This window comes from Hippichthys cyanospilos, chromosome 11, assembly GCF_059441005.1.
Source record: "Hippichthys cyanospilos isolate Australia breed blue-spotted pipefish chromosome 11, RoL_Hcya_1.0, whole genome shotgun sequence".
Lineage (NCBI taxonomy): Eukaryota > Metazoa > Chordata > Actinopteri > Syngnathiformes > Syngnathidae > Hippichthys > Hippichthys cyanospilos.
The window spans coordinates 16,963,070-16,981,522 of NC_142379.1; the positions used below are offsets into that span (position 1 = coordinate 16,963,070).

The 18,453-nt window shown below is 40.4% G+C and overlaps 2 protein-coding genes across 3 annotated transcripts in view; both read left to right on the forward strand.

Annotated features, from left to right (window-relative positions):
- The window catches only part of fchsd2 (FCH and double SH3 domains 2), a 45,600-nt gene extending 39,082 nt beyond the window's left edge, over positions 1-6,518 (forward strand). For both annotated transcript variants that reach the window (XM_088426825.1, XM_088426826.1), the window contains 3 exons: positions 478-670; positions 742-833; positions 2,392-6,518. In XM_088426825.1, coding sequence (XP_088282951.1) covers positions 478-670; positions 742-833; positions 2,392-2,484 — 378 coding nt within the window. In that variant the 3' untranslated portion in view covers positions 2,485-6,518. The remainder of the gene's footprint in view (positions 1-477; positions 671-741; positions 834-2,391) is intronic.
- Positions 6,519-6,578: 60 nt separating this feature from the next.
- On the forward strand, positions 6,579-17,204 carry LOC148416182 (NACHT and WD repeat domain-containing protein 2). Its single transcript, XM_088428451.1, has 10 exons — positions 6,579-8,092; positions 8,182-8,267; positions 8,586-8,693; positions 9,619-9,804; positions 9,883-9,991; positions 10,086-10,195; positions 11,500-11,826; positions 11,941-12,042; positions 12,927-13,653; positions 13,727-17,204. Exons 1-10 carry the CDS (start codon positions 8,020-8,022, stop codon positions 16,735-16,737), a joined length of 4,839 nt encoding a protein of 1,612 aa, XP_088284577.1. The 5' UTR covers positions 6,579-8,019; the 3' UTR covers positions 16,738-17,204.
- Positions 17,205-18,453: the final 1,249 nt, after the last annotated feature.

Below are 18,453 nucleotides of genomic sequence, written 5' to 3' on the forward strand. Positions count from 1 at the left end.
CATGTCTAGAAGATGTGAAATGTCACATGCAGTTATTTTGAATTCAAAACATCACACTCACATGCTTCATTTATGCACAACTGTAGGTGCTTTATCAGTCTTGAGCAGCTTATCATGCTGTGCCATCCTCCTTCCATCACGAATGTTTGTTCTTTCTGTCAACAAGACATTCACAAACACTGCGTTAGAGCTGTCGTGTTCTTGCCATGTCCACTGATGAAAAGAAAACTCCTGCTGCAATCACATCTTGGGCACTCTTATCTGTAGCACTGCCCCATTACAGCAACAGGAAGGATACAGCCTCTCCCCTTCCAGATGCCTGTAGACATAACACTCTACAACTTTCAAGAGTGGAAATTCAAAATGTGTTGCTCAGTACACTTACCGTCCATGTAGCTTTTACAGTAAACCAATGAAATGGGATATGTTTATTATCTTGGGGTTTATAATTGTAGCCACGCTGATTTCCACTTCTAGATCTCTCCTTCTGCGAAGCTGCCGTCATCTCTTCCTCCTCTTCCACTGTATGATCAACCTCCCATAAGCCCTTTCACCAGCCCGGAGAGCTCTACCCCGCCGTCTCTCCCGCGCTCACCCTCTGCCGCACTCAACGGGGATCACAAGCTTCCACTGCCCGCGTCATCGCACAAGGCGCCGTTAACCACGAGCAGTAAGCAATACAAGAAACGTGACATCAGTCGTAATGAGCTTTAAGTGTAACCTTTCTTTTTTTCTCTTGAGGTCAAAATTCTGGGAGGAGTCCCGTGTCACCTGGGTTTCAAACACAACTGCCTCGATTCCCCCCTGAAGGAGGTTCTGGCAAACTACGACCTGTTAGTATGCACTTAGAGTGGAACCTCCAAAGTTGACCACGAGACGAGAGGGAAAGGGGGAAAAAGTTTGACAGGCAAACTTGCCATACAAAGGCCAAATTTTATTTTCAGTTTTTCATACTCTTATTTCGTATTGAGGAGCAATGCAAATTAAAGGGGTAGTGTGTAATATCAGTTGTTTTTTAATGTATCATTGTAGTCAAGTACGTAATTGGTAATTATATGACATATGGAGTGCCGCTCAGATGGAGGCTGTCATGCCTCTTAGTTTCGGAAAGCGAAGGAGGAAAACTTTTGTAATTCAAATCGCATTTTGGATGCATTCAAGTGAGTTTCTGGTTTGGATGCCTCAAATAAAAAAAAATAAAGAGGCAATAAAAGGTTTGCATGCTGACAGTAAATGAAAGAAGGACCTCTTAATTTTAAACAATGCGGCGTTAATGCAGATTTAAAAAGTAAAATGTGGTGTAACAGCCAATTATAACTATAAGGCTAATTTCTTTTGGTAGTCCCCCTGCCTTGAGGAAAAATGGTTAATATTATACAGGCTGTCGGTATTAAATTCCTAGCCGTCATTCAAGTGGAAAAATTGTGATGTTATACAGTAAACTTCCTTCCATTGCATATTACGGGTTCGCTGCTCGGGTATTTTTTCATTGTTGTCTTTTATTATTCTAATTATAACTCACTTATGTTCTAGTTTGGGATATTGTTTCACTTTTGGTCACTAGTTGGCAGTACACAAATGCATTGTAACCCGCCATTCAAAATATGAATTGAAAGCAGGAAATGATTCAAACTCAGCCTAGTTTTTGTTGAAATGATTAGTAAGATATCGAATGTGGAATGCTCTAATCCTGCATTTCTTTGTTGACGAATCGGACAAGAAAAATTTGTAACAGGCCAATAGCTGCTAGTGACAAAGTGATGACAGAAGGGGTTTTAATAATACGATGGATTAATGATTGCCATTTAGTTGCGCTTGTAAACAATGTAGACTGGCAATGATGGCAAAAATTTGTAAAAAGTCCCACCTCCGCGTTTAAAGAATACTGTCCATAAAACAACAGCTGTAGATTCACTTTTTAATGTACATCTTTGTACCATCCAACCCTTTTTATCCATTGCTCTCCTTGTGGTCAACCAATGAAATATTGTCATTGTGTTTGTACCATTTTAAGTTTGATTAAAGGCAAATACTTAAACAATAGGTGTCATAAATGTTAAACAAAAGATGAAAAACAACAAAAAAAACATGGTTACAGTAAACTTAAAAGCGGATTTCACTTATTGCAGTGGTCTGGAACTGTCTATGACACTTTATTGTGCTTGACATTACATGAAACACAAGACAAAAAGAACCAAATGCGAAGTTTATGCTTATTGAGCGGAGGTCTCGCCAGATAAGATGTTTGATGAGATCTTGTAAGATATGCAACGGTTTCATGTGACATCATGCCCAACTAGAATAGTTTTAGGGATTCGATTTAGAGGTTCTACTGTACGACGCCGACGACATGCTTAGAAAACCCAATCATTTGTTCTGCTTTTGTCTCAGGTGCGTGCTGCTCCTCCACCGCCCAAACAGCAGTCTCGCCGACAACCTGGAAAGAGCGACAAAGCGGAGGAGGTGGAGATCACGTTGGTGTAACCCAGACGCAAGATGGCACGCGGTTAGACGCACACTCCATAACATGACAAACTAATGGTGGACTACGTATATCCCGCTCGCACGGCTCGAAAATAAACGGAACTGAACCACATCAAGCAAGCCTTTCTCCCACTCAAGCTAGCCCTCCTTCTCTTTGATCTTCATCTCATGGAAGAGGAAAGAGAGGAGTGCGGGGGAGGCAAACTGTCCACTTAAATTTCCTCTGCATTTGCTTCCTAACCAAGTGCAGCAGTAGCCTTCCCAGTGCTCCCTCTGCACCCTACCACCTCCTTCCATTCTTGCCTTAAAACCTCACCTTATTGGGCGGAGACCCAGTTCACACTTGAAGTGGAGGACGAGGAGGATGAGGAAGAATGTTTGCAGAGGGAAGGAGTGTTGGACACGTTTTTCTGACCTTCTTAAGCTTACTTCCATTTTTCTTCTGCAAAACAGCTGTTTTATTATGGCACATAAACAATCGTCTGTGGAGACAGGAGCCACATCATTTGTACTTTACCACCAATCTGTCTGAGCCCCAACATTTAATGAACATGATTAGTTCTGTTGATGAGTTGCAAACCTAATGATCACGGGTCATGAGTCTTTTCCATGTCACAAACACTGTGGCCACTTTCAGACTGACCATCGAAGTTGGCTTTTATCCACTTGGCTGTCGTATGTAATCGACCAATGTGGGATGTGTTCTTTCAAGTCGATTTAGGAATTGTGATGTGCAACGCTGCTAATGAGTTAAGTTTTACATCCAGTACTCGCTTGGCCCTTTCTATTGAAAGCAATTGATCCTGCTGCGCTGTCATCACCACATCACAGAAAAAAAACAACTTTAGTGGATTCTGTCTGAAAGCGGCTGATGAATAAATCCCAACTCCCCTGTAACATCTCTGCTGTACCATTTTGTCAGAAATACACTGTCAAATCGCCTACAGTGATTGTTAACACCTGAATCCTGAATCAGTCGTTGCCCAGGATATATATACTCTGTCCTTCTGTCATTATTGACATTGAATTGTTGTGGCTTTGATAAGCTTGTATTTTAGCAACAAAGGACATAGATATGGGTGCTATGTTCATACGCCGCAAAAAGAATAATTCTTATTTGTATCACAAAAAAGGCAAAACCCTAACCCTAAAAAGAACAACACAAACTGAAAAGACAGTCAAGCATATGAGACTTTTTTTTCCTCGCCTAAAAATTTGAGCCCCCAGGGTGTTCAAATTTTGACATCCCACTGTAAAAAAAAAAAAAAAAAGCCGTTGGAAAAAAAATGCTTACATATGGAGATTGGAATGCTAAACCCATAACAGATCAAATTTCCCATCATCAGCTGATTGGTGGTAGATACAAATTATTTTCCCAAGTTGTTATTGTATTCACCGAGGCTTCATAGAAAGTAAGCTTAATGAGAATCAGCAAGGACGTCCCACCGCTTGCCATTTATAGTTCTCGTCATCCTGCAGTTCGTATTTCATGTGTATTAGTACAGTACATTACTGTTGTTGTAGGAATGTTATGCGCAGCGTTTCATATTACAGTACTCTGCTTAATGAACATAAGATGTTATTCTGAAAGGGCATTGTAAATATAGTTGGAACGAGGGCTTGGAAGGCGGAGCGGAAAGATGAGAAATGGAACGAGAGAATGGAGAGGCTGGACCCTCCCTTCTGCTCTTCCCTCCTACTCTATCCTCGTCCTTCCTTTCTTCCCCCCTGACTTTCGTCTAACGTCCGTAAATCGTTCGTCGGCAGTGGGTGCGGCTGTCGTTGTATTCACATAGGCATACTGTATGCAATTATGTCCTACTACAGGCTCATGCTGTATCTTCTCTCAGCGTCGCCAACTGGTTGAACGTCGACCGACGTTAAAAGCATCGAAGAAAAATGCTTCGGTAGTGAACTTGTTCTCATTGTAATTATACGGACAGACAGTATTTCTGGCATAACGGTCTGCTGTGTGGTTTTTTTGTTCTGGTTTGACAGATTCGCGCATTTACCCCATAGCGCCCTTCTCATTGCATACCTGACAATCTATGTTTACATCAGGCTCCATCATTCATCATTCCTAATACAATTTCTTCCCGTGTTCGATCACTGCTGAATAAAATCGAACAGAAACGCTGAACAGATGCAAATGATATTCAAAGGGCACCAAGGTCATCTGTCACTGGAAACCCCTTAATTAAATACCCTTCAGGCCTTTAAAAGTACTTGCCGAATGGCAGCGTAGCACTTTTATTTCTTTCTATTTCTCCTGCGAAGTAGCAGCATCTCCACTCGAGCTGACTCGAGGTGACTTCTTGGTTTCAGTGTGACTTATGTTTTCATTTCAATTTCTTCAAATAAGAATGAGGTATTGTGAACATTGCAAGTTGGTGTTTGCTAACTTATAAAATCACAAAAGGATGTGTGCAGTTAGATGTTTCCATCGAAGAATGTTTATTTATTTATTTTTTTTGTTTTACTTTTGGAGATATCACAGTCAGGGGTTTGGGTTTGATTTAGCATTTTTACAACAGAGTGATTGTTTCTGAGACACAATTTGAAAATATGCCCAGTGTCTTACTACTTCTGCCCATCACAGAATGAAACATTGATTTAAATTGATATGTACTTTATTGTCTAACAGTTCCACGCTATCGTATATGGAGAGTGTAAATCAACAAAGAGTAACCGAGGACAGGAATACTAATCTGTGTTTACATTGAAGGTGGGTAAAACGATCAATATAATTAGGTGGAAATGATTGGTGATTCCTCTTGAAGCCTTATGGCATTTTCATTTCTTCTTAGTAAGATAAGTTTTCAGATTCAGATTCAAATGTTTTTGACGGACTGACAATTACAATTTTGTCTGGCATGAAAAAATGATGGACCGACAATGACGGAAAGGGGACGGGGCTCTGGCAAATACCAGCAAAAAATAAAGTAAGTTGCCCAGAGGACGAAATTGGAATCGTAGGTCCAGTGTATTTTTGCCCAACCTTCCGCTACCACTAGAGGGCGACATTTGTTTGTTTTTTTTTCCTGGTCTCATTCGTCTGGTGCTGGACTATTCCTCTCTGCACTCACACTAATTCTTTTTCCTGCGTTAGTACTTACACTTAGGTTGCTGTTGTATGTCTGCTGTTCTACAGTTAAACTGCAATTGAAACGCAACACAGAAATATACAGTAAGTGTTACACGAAAATACAACAAGCTAAGAGGTTTAACCAGTTTTAATATCTCACATTTGAGAAATGCAGGGGATAGGAGTGCAATTAAAATCATGTCCACTGGATGGCATTATCATGCTTTACATGGATGTCCGTTCTCATCTAGAACTGCCTGCCCTACAACTATATAAGACAGTTTCATTAACATTTGTCTAAATTTGTCACATACACTACAGGTAAAAATATTGCTTAGGTTGAATTTACTTAAAAAAAAAAAGTCTTTAAATAGAGAATTAAAAACATCTATCTTAAAAATCTTCCATCTTGCGTTTCCTGGCCAACAGCCAATCAGAGAAAGAATGCAAATGTGTTCTGCATTCCCAGAAAGCTCTTTCAAACAAGAAATCTGAAACCAGGACTAAAAAAGGGATCGACTACAAATGAATATCTGTTCAAGTCGGCTGTGTTGTGGCTGCGATCGACAAGAGGTAATTTGAGCCAACCTGGTTTATTCACTCAATTATATGTATATCTGCACTGCTTGGTGGTGCTGCGAAATGACTATTGTCACATTGTGACTGCGGGCCAGTTGCTGTTAGCACTATGAAGATGCAACAATATAGCAGATCATCCAAGACAGTAAAATTAAAATTCAGTAAGAAAAAGGGGGCGCAGTGGGCTGGCGGATTTATGACGGCCAACAATTAGAATGAAGGATGAAAGTTTCTATTCCGTCATGTTAAAATACTGTTTGTTTTTTTTAGCATTCCGTGTCATTTGTCGGTCCATTGGCAAAACGACAGTCCGTCAGTGCTGACTAAGTGTCCTCGTGTGTGTGTGTATATATATATATATATATATATATATATATATATATATATATATATATATATATATATATATATATATATATATATATATATATATAAATACAACTCTTTTTCACTGCCCCAACGACATTTGTTTGAATCTGAGAACACCCTCACATTCATACAGTATATATCTTCTTTAGAGGAATGGAAGAATGTTGTGTGACACTCAAACTAGTTTTGTCAAATATCTCTTTGTAGTTCAACCAGCAAAATATGGAACCAGTTTAGAAACAAATATACTCAATTGTTATCCTGAATTCAGATTTTTTTTTTTTTTATTGTTTGACTACAAGTGGTTTTTAATTCAGATGCAAACATTGAGATTTACAATGACCACAGAATGCTGATTTTTCTTTTTATCCTTCAGTTATGATTGATTGTTGTTGACAAACTATCTGAAAATGCTGGCCAAATTACCACTGATGAATTAACAGTGTTGTTGAGACATCAAAAATATGACTAGCAAAATATTTAAGTCAGCTTGAAATGCCAGTGTTGGAGCTTCATGCATTTGTGTTTTTACAGTGAACAATTAGGCAGTAATTACAGTTAAGACTTGGAATGGAATTCATGTAGGTCAACTATTTTACCTTCAGAAATGGGAATGCAACATCCTTTTACCCCATTGTAACACGTTATGTAGCATCCATATTGATCATCACTGCTATTCATTTTACAGTATTAGATGCTAAACTTGTGCTCCCCTGCTGTCAGTACTAATCGCAATCGTAAATGATGTGTGATGAAGGCAGCAAGAACGGCAGCTTCTCCTTGATTTCTCTGAGATCTTAATTTATTATATGATGTACAAACTTGTTTTGAAGTTTATTGTTTACATCCCTTTACGTCCCTCAGAAGCCCCTTTCTTAAACTTTCAAGCAATCAAAACACATTTTCTTTCCTCACCACACAAGCTGCAAAAGTTCCTTTAAATGTTGTTTTGAACAGTCCTTTTGTTTTGTCATAGTGTTCAGTCATTTGATTGTCGTATCATTCTTTTATTTTCTGCATCCACCAGTTTGGATGAGCAGCACACTTCCTTTTCATGATGAATAAAGTGGTAGAACCACTGGCCTTCTCTCTCATCGGACTGTTGCCATGGTGACAAATAATGAGAACATGTGCAAATGTCTTTCTGCATATGATTATTGGCTGTACAAAATGCTAAGTTTGTATTTATTGTGTACAAATGTTAATTAATAAAATAATATCGGAAAACAGCATATCTGCAGTCATCGGTCAGCCATCAAAGTTTCTACTGTATTTTTTTGTGTGCCACTCGTCCTGTACACTACAATTGTGTATGATTAACCAACATGTGATTGTTGTGCAGCAGGCACAAAAAAGTGGGTGTGATCTGAGTCCCTCACAGTAGTTATAACCAAGTGCGGAATTTCCTGAATCAGAGTGTCGATAGAGGGGAAAGCGCAACGCGAGCCCAGCGAAGACAAAGTCAGACAATTGATAGCGTTTAGTGCCTACTTAGTCGACATATGGACCAAGCTGCCTCCAATTGCCGTTTCAGTTCTTCCTGTGTCAAACTTTATCTGTGCTCCAACCCTGCAGGTAGGTTACCAGAATTTTCACAGTCTATTTTGTGTCAAGGTTTTTATTGGTTGTTTTTTTATTGGTTGTATGCATTTTTAATGCAACAGACAGCGTGGTGGAGCGCAAAGCCTTGAGAGAGGTTGTGTTCCCCAAACTACGAGAGCATTGCAGACAGCTGGGAGTGGACTTCAGGGTGAACGACACACTTCTAACACAATGCTAAACAAGTCAATCAAAACTATTTTGTTGTGTTGTCATTAAAACTCAGCGTTCAGATTTTTACGAAGTTATCAATCTTATTTGAGCTCATATTGTGATTTCTGGCCTTCTGATACTTTGCTCTTTTTATTTAAGCCATATTTTCACATTCCATAAAATGAACAGAAAGGTTGTGTGTTTATGCCATTGTGCTGTACAAATATTGCGCCATCTCTGTTCAGTAGTGTGTCAAACTACAACCTCCTTGTGTTGATGTAGGAATGTATGTGCACTTTTTTTTTTAAACGTACAGGTGATTGACCCACATGAGTCCATTCATCCCAACTGCTGGCCAAGTGAAAACTACAGAAAAGAGCTAATAAAAGAGTGCCAAGAAAGCTCTGCTGGACCCTTTTTACTGGTAAACACGATCAGTCAAAAGTTTTGAAGTTTTTTTTTTGTGATTTAAAAAAGTAATCTGAAAGTCATTGGCATTCTAAAGAAATATTGAATTGATAGAATTACTAGGCAAACAAAAAATGTTGATAGAAACAAAACATTTTTTAATGATTTTGTTTTTTCAATTAGGCATATAATAGCTTATCCCTAGATAATAACTTTGTACAGCTCTGTATTTATTCAGCTTGATGTGACTTAAAAGGATTTTCAGTTTACAGCTATGCATTTTGAAGGTAACAGCATTCATTTAATGGCCTCTTTATGTGTTTAAGGTCATAATTTGAAGGTGTCTCTAAACGTTTGACTGGATTAGAGTGAGACTTATGTGACATATATATATATATATATATATATATATATATATATATATATATATATATATATATATATATATATATATATATATATATATATTTATCAATGCCATTGACTGCTTTGGTCCTGCTCTATATGGGGGCAGCAGGACTAATTTCAGTTCGGCAAAAATCGAGTGTGTAATGTGCATGCTAACTTGTAAATAGTTTTGAATTGTGTGTTTGTATGTAAAGGCAGATATCTGGTGCTCAGTTTATTCCGAGTCTTTGCAATAAAAAACAAAAAGACAAACAAACAACATGACTTTCTATTCTATCATAGCTCTGGGGTCTGCAACCCCCTTCGGCTGTGGCTCAGTCAGTTTGGAATATTGAAATGAAAGAATATTTCATTAGCATATATTCAGCAGCATACCATATCCTGAAAAAAATATATTATTTATTTATTTATTTATTTATTTACTTATTTATTTTTGAAGGAAACATGGCTCTGAGTATCAAACGTTGCTCCTGGTCTCGTTAAGTTATAACATTGATGATATTCCCTCTCTGTCCACATGGCGGTGCTGCAAGGCTTTGATCGGACATGATTACGGCAGTTCCAGTCTTCCTTCGCGGTTGGAGGGTTCACACTTCCATCTGCTGCTGCGGCAGATCCAACAAGCGGGCCTCAGCACCAGCGAGCTTGAAAGGGTTTATCACAAAGATGAGAACACCGTTCCCCCGTCGTTCTGCTTGAGATGCTCATGCCTGCCTCAGGTTCTCCAAAAATAATACACTTCTATAAATGTTTAATTTCTTCACAAAGTAATGGCAATTCGCTTGATTGGTTCAAAGGACAACAAACACAAGGAGGATTTGGTGAAAGTCTTTGAGACTGCTGTGAGTCTGTGTGTGCACAAGAAGCTTCTGACTGAAGGAGAAGGTCTCTCTTTTACCAGATCAGGTAAACTAACCCTGTGAGGACATAGACTGTACTATAGCGTATGTATAGGTTTCACTCTTCATCATCCTGTTTATTGACATCCCATTCTGTTTAGTTCTTGATTGTGATCTTCGCTTTGCTCTGAACCGCTGTCCCCGTGATGTTGTCACCAGACGCTGCCTTGTTTACGTTCACAAGGTCACCAATCTGAAGGTGGAGCAAGAGGTGAGATGGATGAGTCCCCACCTGACTAATCTCAGTGTTCTGAGGAATATGATGAAGCAAAAAAAATCCAGCCAATTTTATCCATCTCAGCCGGCGACTGAAAATGAATTTGTTTTGAACCCAATTCTCCAAAAAGATAGAAAGAATGAAAAGAATGCCATTGTTATTCCATGTCAAAATACCACATTCATTGTTCCAAATTTTTGTGAAGAAAACCATATTTGAATGTGTTCTGTAACGAGCTTACACAATACATTCTTTCAATTAGATATTCGGACAATGAAAAAGCTACAAAAACAATAGAGCTTTGCAATAAATTAACTGAAAAGAAATTATTGTACCCCTAGCATATTTATTTAATGTTTTTTCTCTTTTTATTTTTATTCTTTTGAATTCCTTGTCTCTGGAGTATTCTTTGTTTTCTTCTGTTTGTTTATTGTTCATAGTGATACATTTCTTATTGTGTATTGAAATTTTTGTAATTTAACAAAAACAACAACAACACAGCTGACTTGTTTCCTCAATTGAGTCAAAATGGCCAACTCCTCAGATGCATAGTAACAGATGAATTGCGCTGCCGATTTTATATTCCTCAAACGCAATATTAATCAGAATACCCAGTTTAGATATAGAATTTTTTTTTTTGTCAAGAAAGGTTTTTACTTTACTTCCACTTTAACATTAGACATCATTTAACATTCCACAGCCACAACACAGAGTACACCTGTACAACCTAAAAAGAAAAAAGTAAATTATATTAAATTAAATTATAATGACTGTTAAGTTATGACGACCCTTTTTATAGGGGGTGTAAAAGTGCATAGAAATTATCCTGAATTTTTGATTTTACTCATACATTTATAATATTTTGCTGCACCTGTGTCGTTCAATAGGTAGACAAAATATTAGAAACGGTTCTCTGTATGATGCAGTGCAAACTACAATAAAAATTTTAATATCATAAACCTGGCATTAAAATATGTGAATATTACTGCCCTCTCCAATTATTGAGTTTATTGCTGTTGGTTGATTAGCAGGATTACATTTGAAGAAATGTATTTTTTTGATAGTACTGTACAACATTTAGACTAGCAAAAAAATGTTGGCACGGAGCAAATGCTGTGGTCAGCGACTTTTTGTTGCGATCAGTGCTATGTGTTCTTGATTGAATACTAATTGGTTACAAAGCAGTACGAACCGTTAAGTCACTTATTTGCAAAAACCTCATTGCAGTTCTCACACGATCGTAATCAAACATCTACTGTAACAGAGTTTACAGCTGCATGTCCTCGCTGTGCTTCCAGGGCGCTTTTTCAAATTTACTCTCAGATCTGATTGATAACTTCCTGAGGAGCGTCATCGACTCACACCAGCGACTCGAGGCTTACGTCACGAGCACAGAGTGCGACCCCCGTCACGGTTACACCGCAGCCCGGAGGCGGGCGTATGCAGAGTTGCTCTGTCGTCGGGCGCACTCGGACCTGGTGAGATTAACTGACGACATTGCCAAGTCAGGACGATTTGAAAGCCGTGACTTCAAAGATGCTTTGGCACGGGAGCAAGCTGAACAGGAGGAACTGTGTGCCATCCTGTCGAGGTTTTATGTCATTGCGAGGCCGGAGGTGGAAGAGGTCAGACACCGTTTTGAAAAAACGTCAATAGAATTTGATCTGATCTTACAGTCTTTCACTTGGACATTCTAATAAACTTGAAAAGACATCAGCTTGACATTTAACTTTGCGTAGGTCCGAGCCTATGTTCAGCAGAGTGACCGCCGGCGTCCACTCTTGCTAACGGGTGGTCCTTGTGCTGGGAAAACAGTGCTGTTGGCTCACTGTGCTCTCCAGGTACATGAAGAATCTCAGTATACTCCTATAAATTGAAACAAGTAGTGGTGTACCAGAACCAATTTGAAGGACATGTGCACTTACTCTGTAACTTTTTGACTCTGATAACGACATGCTGGGCGAAACATCACTTGAAATGTAGAATTCACCTGGAATGGACCCACATTTGAGCTACGTGTCTTAAGTTTTGACTATCAACTGCTGTTGATACTCAAAACTTAAGACATGTAGATCATGACGATTCTTTTCACATCGATTGGAAAAGAAAGAATTGTCATTCAAATGATTTTGAATGGAAAATCATTTTCAATTGAAACTTGATTCCGAATCAAATCATGGACTCCAAAATCAGGATCAAACTCAGACACAAAGATTCCCAACAAGTGCATTTTGTTGCTGTTACATTCCACTTTTTGACTAGTAGGGCTGCATAACACATATTATGGTAATGAGAAAAAAAATAGTTAAAACATTCCCACTTTCATAGATTACATTACAGTTTTTAGGATTTTTCTGTCCCATCCGTATTTTATAATAATAATAATAATATAAACGTGCTAGAGAAGTGAAAATGATCATCAAATGACTACAATACATAGTAATCAGTGTAATTAATTGTAACACACATATATAGCACATATTATCAATATATTTCCGGACCAGCGACGCCGACGCGCTTTTATCCAGTGCAGGAGAACTCTTCTTCTTACATATAAAACTTTTCCCACCCTTCTCGTAAATATTACAAATAAAATAACAGGATAATCAACAGCTTCATTTGTAGTGCGACTCAGAATAAACTTTTGGTAAGACCCCATATACTTTCATGAAAAAAACAAGCGAGTTGAATGTGTTGAACATGAAAACCAATTTTCTTCCTTTAGATGAAATCCTGGCTGAATGACACCGATCATGCCGTGATCACCTTTTTCACAGACCCACCTCACACGACTTCCCCCGAACGCTTGCTGTCGAGCTTGTGTTATCAAGTTCTCAAGAATTATGGCCTCTCTTCATCTTCCCAGGACGCCGGCTCAGACCTCTCTGCTGGTCGTTACGCAGGCGTCATTGAGCCTAGAGACAATGAATCTGACGTCACGCACCTTCACCTGAAGTCTGCGTTTAGGGCCATCAAAAAACCTGACGTCAGTCTATATGAAGTGGCAAAATGTCTCTGCTCCCTTCTCTCTGTGCTGCCGTCTACCAAAAAGCCTTTGGTTTTGATCCTGGGCGGGGTTTACCGGATGGGTCATAACTTTGCTGCGCAAATCATCGAAAGCCTGCCCACCCCTCTTCCTCCTGGAGTCAAAATTATCCTCAGTGTCTCCTCCAACCAAACTCGTCTTATGGACGTCATCAAACGACATTACCCAGACTGCAGCGCGCCTGGCTTTGAGTCACAAATGGGAAGAAAGGAGCTGGGCTATATGCGTGTACTGCTGCATTCTGCAGACAGAAAGCAATGTTTGAAGATGCTCATGTCGTTGCTAAGCAGCTCGGGGAGGAAAGTGACTTCGGGACAACTGGCACTGGTGTACCAAGCGCTGACTTCCTGTTGTCTCACCCTCTATGTCCGCCTTTTACATGTTCACACATTACTCTGGTGCTCAGGTACAGTAAATCATCCTAAAATTGAAGTGTTTTTCTCGCATTTGCTCATCTGTTTATTTTGGTTTCTCGTTAGATTCGGAAGTGTCAAGGTCGCATCTTCCCGATGGCGTCCATTCCTCTATCGCTGTTTGGCTGGATCATTTGGAGAACAAACATTCTTCCTCTGTGGTGGCTCGTGCCATCTCCTACCTCTCCCTCTCCAGAGTCGGGCTCACAGAGGCAGAACTTGCAGATCTCTTGTCCAAAGCCCACCCTCATCAGGACGCACATTTGGATGTGGAGGGACTGCTTCTGGACCTGAGAAGCTTTCTCATCAGGAGGACTATGATGGGGTGCCAAGTTTTGCTCTGGATGAACAGACATTTTGGGCTTGTCGGGATGAAGATTTATTCAGATACATATGAAGCTAGGAGAGGAATTCATTCAGAGATGGCTGATTATTTCACGCGAGGCTGGAATGCACGTCTTGAAAACGTGAGCCTAAATGAATCCATAGAAGAGCCTCGGTCACGAAGATATGCTGTTCAAGGGAGAGAAGCTGTGGAATTGATGCACCACTTACAAGAAAGCAAGAGTTTAGCGTTAAGATGGAAGCTGTTGATGTCATGGAGGTTTCATTATGTTTTGGTTAAGGCTGGCCTTCTGAAGGATTTAGTGATCATGTTGAGGCAGGAGGATGGATCTTGGGACAATCTAAGGGAGCGCGCACTCCTGGCGAGCGTTTTTGCGTCCTTCTCCTGTTTCCTGCAGAGTTCCCCAATGGAGCTACCCACGTTGATGGAGGCAAGCCTCCACCCATATTTGGAGTTCTTTCCTTCGCTCGTCTCTTATGTCGATGACATCAGATGGGAGAAGCGGACTACAGGCTTGGGACTGGCAGTTTTGCTTTCCCCTGTTCCTGCCACCGTTGCCTTGCTTCGGCATCTCACATGTGATGGCGGACCAAATCTTGTCACTGTAAGCGCTGCAGGGACGCAGTGTGGGACAATTGCAGAGGTCATGAGTGATGGCTCAGCATGGATGTGGAACGGCTCGAGCTTTGGTGCAGTGCGACTATCACCGAGCTTTGAGGCGGAACTCAGGTTTGCTAGCGTAAAAAGCAGCCAACAGTTCCTGTTGTTTTCCACCTTGTGCAACAAACTGCTTTTGTGGGACGTTACTGCTCCGGAAATCTTTGTGGAGGTCAAAGCCTCACGCACACTGGATGTGTTTGAGGGCTTTGTTACATGTGAAAAACATCTATGTGTGTGGTGGAAGCAGGACAGCATTGTGGAACTGTTTGATACCCTAAATACAACTGTGAAAAATTTGCAATGTCCAAGCTGTGTAACCTGTGTTGTTTTCTGCTCATATGGTTCCCACGTTTTTTGTGGCCAAGGAGAAGGCACTGTGTCGATATTTGATGTTGACAATGGCGATCTTCTTTGCTCATGTTCAAATGCAAACCGCAGTGCAATTTTGTCCATAATCCTCTGTCGGGATAATCGGGAAATCGCTTGTGTTGAAAGGTCAGGTGATGTGAAATTATGGAATGTTTCCTGCAAAACGCAAACGGCGAGATTGGTTAAAGAAGTATCTGCCGGGACTGAGTTTAACATGGTAAGTACTGATTACTCAGATGAATTTCACAATTTATTGGTATGTCATCGTAACCAGGTCACAGTGTGGAATACGTGTGAGTGGGAAAAGTATGACCACTTTTTGGCTCCAAAGGGTCAAGTTTTTGTTCAAGCAGTATTTTCACAAGATGGACACCACCTTTTGGCTTTACTGGAGACCTTCCCCCTGGTGTTTGTGTGGAAGTTAAGCACGGGACAGTGTGTCCTCTCCTTAGAGACCACCGCACTACCTCATACACTCCTGAAAACCACCTCAGATATCGTGTGTGTCACTGATAATGGCTGTCTTCTTGTGTGGGATTCTGAAATGGTTCATATTGCTGGTGTCACTCCTAGAATGGAATGTGGGGTAAAAGATGTGCTGGTGGAGCAAACAGGACGGTGGTTCTACACAGCAGACGGGACGGATGCAGTCTGGGGTTGGAGTTTAGACACAGGCCTTCCACATGCCAACTTTCTGCATGCTAATCCCGTGAGGAAGCTACGTCTTAGCCAGGATGACATGACCCTTGTGACACTCTCAGCTGAAGATATTTACATTTGGCATACAGACACCGGGCAGAATATCCTACGTATAGGTGGAAGCAGAGCTACAGACGTTTTCATTACACCCAATTGTAATTTTGGTGTGAGCGTTTGTGAGCAAGGACTCTCACGCGTTTGGAAAATAGCACATGGGAGTGTTGTATGCAATATTCACCTGTACCTTTCCGATGCACAGGTCTCACCTGAGAGCACCTTTCTCGTTGGCCTCCATAGTGGAGATCTACTAGCTGCCAGCTTGTGGTCAGGCACAATCAACAAACGCTTCCCTAGAGTTGAAAACTCAGAAGAGGTGGTAGCTTTCCGCACACTTTCCCAGCATGCTGATTTCGTGGTTGTGGTGGTCACCTCCGGGGAGCTCTACACCTGGAAGATGTCCGATGAGACTGTGTGCAGGCACTTTCAGCTTCCACACTCATTTTACTGTCAGCCACAAAACTTTCAGATGACATCAGATGGGAGTTTTGCATTGCTGTCTATCGATCATGAAACTATTACCCTCTTGGACGTGTCTCAGATCAGACTATGCTCATATAAAGCTGAGGGTTCTGTAACAAAAGCCAGCTTGGATGAAAGTGGACGTTACATCGCCTACATATCACAGCGTACAAGCCAGAGTTGCACCTGTTCCCAGCACATGCATCCCATCCTCACTGTGGTGCAACTCTCTGATGGAGAAAAAGTAGGCAGGGTGTTTCTCTGTAAGCATCCGTTGACACTGCTCATGCACGGACAGCGGTGTGTGTTTGTGGGTTTTCAGGATGGGTCAGTAGGTGTGTATTCTATTTTAGGGACTTTGATAGGGGATGAGGATGCATGTAGATCCAGCAAAAAATGTGATTATCAGTTGAAAAGCTGCTGTTCTAGTGGAGGATTGCAGAAGCGCTCTCCCCTTGAAACACCCAATATTACGTGGCCTTAGGATCAACGCTTGACTGTTAACAACAATGACGAATGAGGAGGTAGATATTAGGGATGGGACGAGATGTACAAAGACATTTAGTGAGGATAAAATGAAACAAGATTTCTCATCGGGGGGGTGCGACACGACAGTGAAACACACCACTGAACATGGTGATAATAATTCTGGTAATAATAATAACGGTGGTCACGCGAGTCAATTTTCTAATGCACAAACTTTTCCCCCCTTTTGGAGTGGGTTTGTTTTTCCAATTAAAGGATAAATGGTAAAATATTGGCATATGAAAGACAGTGAACACTGAAAAAAAAAATCCACTGTCGCTAACTTGAGCTATGTGCGTTTTTGTTAAACTAGCTCAGCTGTAGCTGAAAAATGAGCACGTAACAAAAGTGACACCTCCAGTTTGCATGCTAAATTGTAAATTCCCTTGCAGTCTGCTCAATAAAAAGAAAACTTTGAAAACGGAACATTTACATTGGACATTATTTAAAGACCTTTTCTTTTGAGACAACATGTCTTCTCCTCTCCCTAGTAGAAGTCGATGAATTGATGTGTATGCAAAGTCACATGCAAACCTAAAAGACATCATCTCTGTGCTAACAAGTACTTTTTGTGCTTCTTAAATTGTACCTCTGGAGATCCCAAATTGAGATCTTGATTGGTAAAGTGAGCAATAGTGTAAAGTTTGACAAATATCTGGAGTTCCAGTTTTTGTATCTAGTCCTATATTTGTCAAAAAATTGATTCAAAATAACCCGAGTTTGTTTCAAAGGACTGGCCCATTTTGGGAACAGATGTCAAAATGTAAGATTTATTTGAGCCAGAAATTATACTTTTTGGAACAAGACGCTGGTCAGACGAAGAGAAGGCCATATAGCATTGGAGAGACGTCAGGGTAAAGATGGAGGCTGCTGCTATGATCAGATGCCAAGGACTAATATTGAGTGATTTTGTTGTCATGATTACGAACTCGCAGTGGATCAAATTGAAGAAAGTTAACTAAAGTGTTTAACTTTAAAAGATTCACGAGCATTTGTCACCCACAAACCATAGCTCAAACTCATTTACATCAATGTGTGCTTGCCACTGCTCCTGATCAGCTGTCTATCCATTAAGTTTTCTACAGTACAGTACATCTTTTTTTGTGGAAATGTAATTCGGTAGCCGCCAAGGTAGCAAAATTGCACCAAGCAACATTTACACGGTATGCTTATCAATAATCATGATCAAAGTCCAACCTTTTCAAACGGTAACATAAAAGAAAAAACGACTTGCCTATCGAAATAATAATACCCTTCTATTTTTCCGTTCAAAGCTGGATTTTCCCTGCTTTAATGTGGTTCTAGTTAGACTAGTGTGAAAAAAATAACTAGATAAGCAAAGCCCCTCTCCTTTTTCTTTTTTTTTTAACCCAAGCTCTTATTCCGGTGCTAAAGTTAGTTTGTCTTAGCATAGCAATTTGTGTCTTTTCCAGTCATCTCTGCTCGGTTTTACTATCCATTATGTATAAATTAGGCACATGATATACAGTACATTCATACCAGCAAACCTCTTATTACTGTCAAGACATTCGAGCAGTCATTCGAAACAAAAAATAAAGACCCCATGAACTGAAATTGTCCCGAACGTCACCGAGATACGCCCGGAGGGGCAAATCCAAATGTTCAGAGAGTCTGGCAGGCTTCCGGAGTGCCGGAGGAGGCGGGCCCGACGTGG